Source organism: Xenopus laevis, chromosome 8S, assembly GCF_017654675.1.
Source record: "Xenopus laevis strain J_2021 chromosome 8S, Xenopus_laevis_v10.1, whole genome shotgun sequence".
NCBI lineage: Eukaryota > Metazoa > Chordata > Amphibia > Anura > Pipidae > Xenopus > Xenopus laevis.
In genome coordinates this window covers 84619248-84627598 of record NC_054386.1, presented here as the reverse complement: position 1 = coordinate 84627598, position 8351 = coordinate 84619248, and the positions used below count along the sequence as shown (strand labels likewise).

The 8351-nt window shown below is 43.0% G+C and overlaps 1 protein-coding gene across 1 annotated transcript; it reads right to left on the bottom strand.

Annotated features, from left to right (window-relative positions):
- Window positions 1-555: 555 nt before the first annotated feature.
- On the bottom strand, window positions 556-6708 carry LOC108700270 (rho-related GTP-binding protein RhoU). Its single transcript, XM_018233319.2, has 3 exons — window positions 6322-6708; window positions 3609-3667; window positions 556-2319 (listed from the first exon to the last, which is right to left on the bottom strand). The coding sequence occupies exons 1-3, from the start codon at window positions 6539-6541 to the stop codon at window positions 1867-1869; spliced, it is 732 nt and encodes a 243-aa protein (XP_018088808.1). The 5' UTR covers window positions 6542-6708; the 3' UTR covers window positions 556-1866.
- Between the last annotated feature and the right edge of the window lie 1643 nt (window positions 6709-8351).

The window sequence follows — 8351 nt, the reverse complement described above, 5'->3', positions numbered from 1 at the left end:
CACCAATTTTACAACCAAAAAAAATACACTTGCTGGTTCATGAATTGAATTGTATATTGTAGAGTGAATTATTTGCAATTCTTTTTACATCTGAATGTTGCTTATGGGTAAAAAAGAATGGGGACCCCTGAAGTGTATAGAAGATTCCATTCAGCAGGAAACCTTGGGCTTTTACTTGAAAGAACTATCTGATCAATAATGTAATTGCTTTTCTCTGTGGTCAAAGTCCTAATCCAAAAGGACTGTATTCATTTTTGAATACAGAACAAATGGAGAAGCCTTTAGATAAAGATCTGAAACAGCAGTGTCACTACAAATGTCACACACACACACACACACTACACCACAACATGTGTCCTCTATTACATACAGACATTACTAAATTAAAAAAAAAACAAAAAAAAAAACAGAATAATGTAGGCCACACCCACTCATATTAGGAAAAGACGAAAAGTAATACAATTACCCATGTAGTTAACACATACAGGTTTCCAAACAGTGACATAAAAGGTTACAGTTCGAGAACTGCAAAAAAGAAACAGCACATACAGCCAATAGTTTATCAATGTCATTTTATTTCCAGAACAAAATCTCATTAAATCAAAGTGTTCTCCCCAAGCAGCTGCTTATAAAGCAGATATAACTGGAGCCTGGACTGTGATGCAGAGGGAACTAGTTACACATAAAATTACAATGATTGGTTTTAGAAGCAGCCGAGTCACTGGTTAGCCACCCCCTTTGCTTTCTGTCTATAAACCCCCAGTTAAAGTGATGCTAGGAACTGTAGGTCAAAAACAGATCTATAACCTTTGAGTATCACGATTAAAAAAAAAAAAAAATGATATATAATCTTTTGTGTAGAGCCCTCCACAGCACAGACACGTGGCACCCACCACTGTTAATATAATATCTTAAAACACTGCACGCTTCTAAAAAATAGAAGCAATATTGATATAATATCCACCTCAGCTAAGGGTCAGATTAAAAAACAAAACAGCAAAACGTCTCCTTTTCGGATATGGAGCAAGGCCTCGACCTTTGTAATGACAAACAGCAGCGATCCCTGCCCAATGTTCACAAGAGCTGATTGCTTTCATACTATGTATTTCCCGTTCAGCTGTTTTCTTGCAAGTGACAAAAATATAAAGAAGTCCACAGATTGAATCTTGATCACGTTGGAACATAAAAAACTTCTCCTTTAATTTCCTGCAGAAAATAAATGGCTGTGTTCCTTAACTGAAGAAGTAGCTAGAAATGTTGTACATTATATTTTGTAGCAGCCTAAGCCCACCACAGCCCCTTAGCAATAAAGATCTGTGTCTCCAAAGATGCCCCAGTAGCTCCCCATCTTCTTTTCTGCTGATTCACTGCACATGCTCTGTGCTGCTGTCACTTACTGAGCTTAGGGACAATATACAGTACACATAGAATAGAAATGTCACAATATAAGGCTGATTGGTAATTAATACAGATAATTACTACATGGCAGCACAGAAACCAGTGCAATTACCATCAGAATTTAATAATCAGCCCTGTAGCATCAGCTTATATTACAGACAAACCTCATTTTCTGCTGGATAATTAGTGACGACCCCTAAGCTTAGCTTCTCAACAGCAGCTCAGAGCCCACTGAGCATGTGAGTGTCACAGACACTTTCCAAGATGGTGACACATTTGAGGTCCTGGATCATTGCTGCTATTGACAAGCTGAAACTTTAGGCTGGTGCAAGAAGGTCATTGCATAAAATACAACATTTTTTAGCCATATTAATTTTTAGGGGTTAGTTCTCGTTTAATTGCCAACACTTCAGCAGGAAGTCTGGCATATTGTTCCATTGGGTGCATCATTGAGTTTGGGTCTTGCCCTCAGACACACACATACTTTTTCCACCATGCCTTTGAAAGAGTTTTCATCTTGTTGGCAGTGGCGGCCATTTTCCTCTCTCTCTGTCCCCTTAGATCCGAGTAGCGCAGACCAGAAACGATTGCTGTATCAAAGACTTCTTTGAGGTTCTTTTGAGTCAAAGCTGAGCACTCCACATAGGCTACGGCGCCGATCTTTTCAGCGAGAGCTCTAGCAGAAGAGTTAGACACCGGCTTGTCCTGGTACCGAGCGAGCTGGATGAGAACTTTGACATCTTCGCGGAGGTCACACTGAGTCCCCACTAGAACAACTGGCACATTGGGACAGTGACACTGTATCTCTGATACCCACTTTTCAGAGATATTCTGGAAGGAGGACGGGCTGACAACGCTGAAGCACAGAATAAGAACATCTGTCTTTGGATAACAGAAATGACGTAGCTTGTCAAACTCATCCTAAGGAGAGAAGCAAAAAAGGCTACTTAGACATTTTTTTTTATTTTTTTAAAGGGATACGGTCATGGGAAAAAATATTTTTGTCAATAGTGCTGCTCCAGCAGAATTCTGCACGGAAATCCGTTTCTCAAAAGAGCAAACAGATTTAATTTTGAAATCTGACATGGGGCTAGACATATTGTTAGTTTCCCAGTTTCCAAAAAATTCCGAATTACAGAATGGCTGTCTCCCATAGACTCCATTTTATCCAAAAAATCCCAATTTGTAAAAACGATTTCCTTTTTCTCTGTATTAATTAAACAGTAGCTTGTGCTTGATCCAAACTAAGATATAATTAATCCTTAATGGAAGCAAAACCAGCCCTTTGGGTTTATTTTATGTTTACATGATTGTCTAGCAGACTTAAAGGGATACTGTCAGTGTTGGACTGGCCCACCGGGATACCAGGAAAACTCCTGGTGGCCCTAAGTGTCAGTGGGCCCTCCTGCTTCTAACCATTTGGCCTGTTTCATGGTCAATACCTACTTCTGTATGGTAAAACAGTGGCTAAACGAATAATAAATAATAGAATGAAAAGAGAGACATGAAAATAGAGGTTGATGAGGAAGACGAGAAGTTTGGAGAATGGGCCCCTGGACTAACGTTTTCTGGTGGGCCCCTGGGATCCCAGTCCAACACTGGATACTGTCATTTTTCAAAACAAATCCGTTAATAGTGGTGCCCCAGCTGAATTCTGCATTGAAATCCATTGCTCAAAAGAGCAAACAGATTTTTTTATATTTACTATTGAAATCTGACATGGGGCTAGACATATTGTCACTTTCCCAGCTGCCCCCAGTCATGTGACTTGTGCTCTGATAAACTTCAGTCACTCTTTACTGCTGTACTGCAAGTTGGTGTGATATCACCCCCCCTCCCTTCCCTCCACCCCAGCAGCCAAACAAAAGAACAACAGGAAGGTAACCAGATAGCAGCTCCCTAACACCAGCAGCTGCCTGGTAGATCTAAGAACAGCACTCAGTAGTAAAATCCAGGTCCCACTGAGACACATTCAGTTACATTGAGTAGGACAAACAACAGCGTGCCAGAAAGCAGTTCCATTCTTAAGTGCTGGCTCTTTCTGAAAGCACATGACCAGGCAAAATGACCTGAGATGCACCTACACACCAATATTACAACTAAAAAAAATACACAGACAGAAAGAAGCTGAAAGACACAGACTGAAGGATGACACTGAAATGAAGACATTATGGAAAAGTAAGTGCAGGCCTAGGAGCCTCGATTCATACCTGTCCTGCTGTGTCACAGAGCTGAAGTTTTACAGGAGTATCTTCAACCTGTACCAGCGCTGCAGAGAAAAACAAACACAGAATTAGTTCAATTCCTCACAAGCAGCTGCTTGTCAACAAACAGAATTTATTTGAACAGGAACGTAAATAAATACTACTGCCATTTTTCAGCAGTCCGTCCAGAAAATGTGAACTCTTATGCAAGGTGCGTTCTGAGGAGACTAAAATGGCATCTACAGGGTTAATATTTACCACCACAGCGAGCCGGTGAACGAAAATATCACTCTTTGTTTTCCATAGAACTGGAGGAGAAAGAGAACAATCGAGCTTTGAGCTCTGCATTAACTGTTTGAAAGCAACAAGTCTCTAAGATGAAGGACAACACTCAACCCAGCAAAAGAATGTGTTTTTTACTTTCCATTTATAAAATGGTTAACGGCCAGCTTGATTCATGTGCAACACAAAGTAAGCAAGCAGCTAGGTTATGGTTCACCTTTGAGTTAACTTTTAGTATGTTATAGAATGACCAAGTCTAAGCAACTTTTCAATTGGGCTTCATTATTTATTTTGTATAGTTTTCAAAGTATTTGCTTTTTGCTTCGGACTCTTTCCAGCTTTAAAATGGGGGTCACCGACCCCATCTAGAAACAAAGGCTCTGTAAGGTTACACATGTGACGTTATTGTGAGTTTTTATTACTCATATTACTATTCAGACCGTCCCCTAGTTATATTCCAGTCTCTTATTCAGGTGAATGCATGGTTGCTAGGTTAATTTGGACCCTAGCAACCAGATTGCAAACTGTAGATCTGCTGAATAAAAAGCTAAATAACTCAAAAACCACAAATAAAAAGCAATGGCAAATTGTCTGAGAATAATGATGTCTGCATTATAGTAACAGCAGTCATAAAGTAACAGTAGTCAGCCAGCTCAGCAAAGTAGTCAGAGAGATCAGCAGGAGAGCAGGGAGCTAGGCTTAGGGAACTCTCAGAAACCATTAAAAATCATGAAAAGTCTGCATATTTTTTAATTGATGTATATTGCAAAGTTGCCTAAAATTATTTTTCCTTTTCAAAAAGCTTAAGTTATGTCTTTGTGGAATTCCCCTTTAACTCAAAGGTGAACAACCCCCTTAAAGGAGAATTTAACCTGTGGGTGAAAAACCCGTACCCTCCTCCCCCCAGGCTAACTACACAGGTTGAATTCTCCTTTAAAGAACGGCTGGAAACTTCAGTTCTCAAAAGCCTAGAGAGTTGTAGTTCAACACTGGTTGCAGAGAGACGTCGGGATCCCTATTAGGGAATAGAACCACAGAGCAGAAATGAAAAGCCGCAGAAAGAACGGTCACTGATAGGGTTGCCATCTGGATGGTATTTACGGGCCTGGCCAGTAAAAATGATGCCTGATCCTGATGATATTAATAGGGAAAAAATATAAAAGATATAGGAAGGCCGGTATTTTTTTCCAGGTGGCAACCCTAGTCACTGATAAGTAACAAAGATGGCTACATAATGGATTATCGATAGGATAAGGGACTCTAGAGCTGCCAGGAGTTAGCCCACTTACGCCAGTCTACGCGACTGTACGACTATGACGTACTCAGTAAGGCAAAGGCGAGGGACGTTAGAAAGTAATTCCTGTATTTAGTTAAACAGTTACATAGGTCTGCTGGAGGTTAACCCTTCTAAAGTCAGAAAGACTCACACAGCAGGGACGTAACTAGAGAGCATGAGTAGTAGGGTTGCCAGGTTGGCGGTTCTCCAGCCAAATTGGGCTACTAATTTAAAGCTCGGGCTGGTTTTGAAAGTAAATACTAGCCAAGGTATGGATTTGGGCTACTTTTTGGGCCTTTGGAAACCAGCCAAAGTTTTTTCTTGCCCTAATGTGCCAAACCTGCGTCTCCCAGTGCATGTTGGGTAATTAGTTTTTGTTTAACAATTTCCCGACCGCCAAGATTAATGTTAGACTACAATATACAGCATGCAATGGAACCAACTTATGTAGAAGTCGAGCGTTACCGGATTTTGGGCTCTGTACCCCAGTCTCCCATCCCTTTTAAGCATTCTCACATTTTCCAGCGATTTTCCTCAATTTCGGACAATTTTGGGGCAAAAATCTGCTGGCCACCAAAATGTCTAGAGGTTAAGCGGTTTTATTTAATGAAATTGTATATGTATAAGGGTTTTATGGGGCCCCCTTATACCCCCTCTGTAGTTACGTCCCCTGGTGATGGGCGAATCTGTCCCATTTGTGAATTTTCACATATATTCATTTAATATTTTAGACAGTTTTTTTGCAATGCACATATTGTGCTATTTAGGGGCTACTTTTGAAGTGCCTCTTGGCTAGTTTTGGGCTGGTTTTGTAGCCGACTTTGGCTAGTTTTGAAAATTAGACCTGGCAACCCTGATCAGTAAGTATGAAGCACTGGAGTAATGGAGAATAGGGAATAAGTAGTGTAGGTGCAGTTAAATGATATAAAATACACTGGAGAAATAAAGAATAGGGAATAAGTAGTGTAGGTGCAGTTAAATGATATAAAATACAGAAGCACTATCGGTTTCATTTAGAAGAGCTAAGGGATGTTACACCCCCACTAATGGTTAGAACCGAGAATTCTAGCAATTGCCGCCGGGCACTCAGGTGGGACAGCCACGAGCTAAACCATCGAGGTGGGGGGGGTGCGGGTCACGCGTAAAGACATTATAACCTACCGGAAAAATCATCGAAAGCCGTAGGGATGTAGCGGGTCGGGTAGCCGTTCGTAGTGTAACTCACTAGAAGGCTGGTCTTACCAACCGCCCCATCTCCGAGTAGAATGCATTTGAGGATCCGCTCCCGGCCGCAGGACACTTCCACGGGCTTGGGTTTATGGGGGGGCACTGGGGGTGCAAAGTGGGAAGTGTAATCCACGGAAAGTTCCTGAGGGGGCATGTCTTCTCAGATGTGACTTGTCTGCATAAACCAAGGGAGATCTGTAACGTTTCCTGCTCGGAGAAGGTGAAATTAATTCTTTAAACCCACATAACCTGCCCCACTCCCTCCCTCTCGGTATAAGGCACTGCCCTCCTGGGAGGCCAAGAGAGGGGGCGGGACCAATAAGGATTGAGGGATAAATTTCAGGGAATAGAGTTGGGGGGGTGGGGTTTCCGCACTCTCCGCCCATTATTACACAAATGTATAATGCCATTGCAGGCGCTGGAGCTAGAGTTTGTGTAGGAGAGAATGGCGATATGAGTCTCCGCCCCCTGTCCTAGCCATCGTACGAGTGGTACAGCCCTCCTGACGATAGAAGCGCGCAGCAAAGTAACCACGCCTCCTCCTGGCAAGCGAGGGAAATGATAACTGCACTAGAGTCTCTTTCACATAGGCAGTGCCCTCACATGTGCAGCATCAAGGGAGTGGGGCTGACCTTCCTTCTGCACAACTTTCTGTCAGACTCTTATCATGGGCAGGAAAATGATGGCCAGTCCACAATAGAAGCTGGCGCCCTGTAACAACACACTGACTGACACATGATATTGCAATCATGATATGTAACTTTGTGACAGGAAAAGCAAGTTACCCAACAGAAAATGCAATAAACCAGTGGCCCGTGGCAGTTCATGGTGCAATGTATAGTTTTTAAAGCACCAGAAGTCAGGCTACTGCCCCTTATTTTCCAACTTCTAACCAGGGCCCCCCATAAAAGTTTGTAAAAAAAATCATTGGTGGTCAGAGCCCCCTGTAAGAAGAAAAGATGTTGATGCCAGGGCCCCGCATAAAAGTTTTTTTAAAAAAACATTGGCGCCAGCCCCCCCCCCCCCCTACAAGCTAAAATGAAACATTAGGGCCCCAGAGAATATTAAAAAAAAAAAAACATTGGTGGCAGGGGCCTATAGAGTATTAAAATAATACATTGGTGGTCAGGGGTTTAATATAATCAAAAAACACTGGTGTTTAGTAGAACCAGGGCAGCCATCAGGGGGGGACAGGGGGGAGAGTTGAGAGTTGTTGGGCCCCGAGGGTAAGGGGGGCCCGGTCACGTCACACTTACTTGATTAGCCGGGCTAACTGCTGACTTCAGTAAGGCATGGACGTTTAAGGGGCCCTGGCCACCAATTTTCTTATAATGTGGGGGGGGCCCTGGCCACCAATTTTGGCCACTAAATTTTTTTTCTCATGTGGAGTCCTAGCCACCAATATTTTTTAATGGGGGGCCCTGGCCACCATTGTTTTTTTATGGGGGGCCCTGACCACCAATATCTTTTTATGTTTTATTAACATGTGGGAACCCTAGCCACCAATATTTTTTTTCTTTTTTTACTGTGTGGTGGGGAGGGCGGACCTGTAGGTGGGGCTTGTGGTGGGCGCAGCCCAGGAAATTTTGTCGAATGGGGCCCTGCGATTCCTGAGTAGAACTGAACTTGTGGCTTCAGGACTTCAACCTTTGGTGACTTCGGGTCTTTTCGCGGCTTCGGGACTTCAACTTTCAACTTCGGCTCTTTGGGACTTCGACTCGTCTAGACCTCGGCTGTTTGGGACTTCAGAGGTTCGGGACTACAGCAGTAAGGCTTGGCAGTCAAGGTGGGCCCGGCTTTTTCAAAAGTTGCAGCACAGCTGGCCCCCTTGAGGCCTGGTACAGTAGTACTCCCTGTGCCCCCCTGATGGTGGCCCTGGCTGTGTGCGCCGCAAACCAGACCTGGGTAAAGTTCCTCTCAGCCCTTAGCCCAGGAGGCGCTCACTCCTTCAAATCTTTGGAGAT

Excerpts from the sequence above, each read along its gene's own strand:
- LOC108700270 (XM_018233319.2), bottom strand. The coding sequence starts at position 6,541 with ATGCCCCCTCAGGAACTTTCCGTGGATTACACTTCCCACTTTGCACCC. Across the intron at positions 3,668-6,321 it reads GGCTTTCGATGATTTTTCCG|CGCTGGTACAGGTTGAAGAT; the intron begins GTAGGTTATAAT and ends TTTTCTCTGCAG. Across the intron at positions 2,320-3,608 it reads TCTGTGACACAGCAGGACAG|GATGAGTTTGACAAGCTACG; the intron begins GTATGAATCGAG and ends TTCTCTCCTTAG.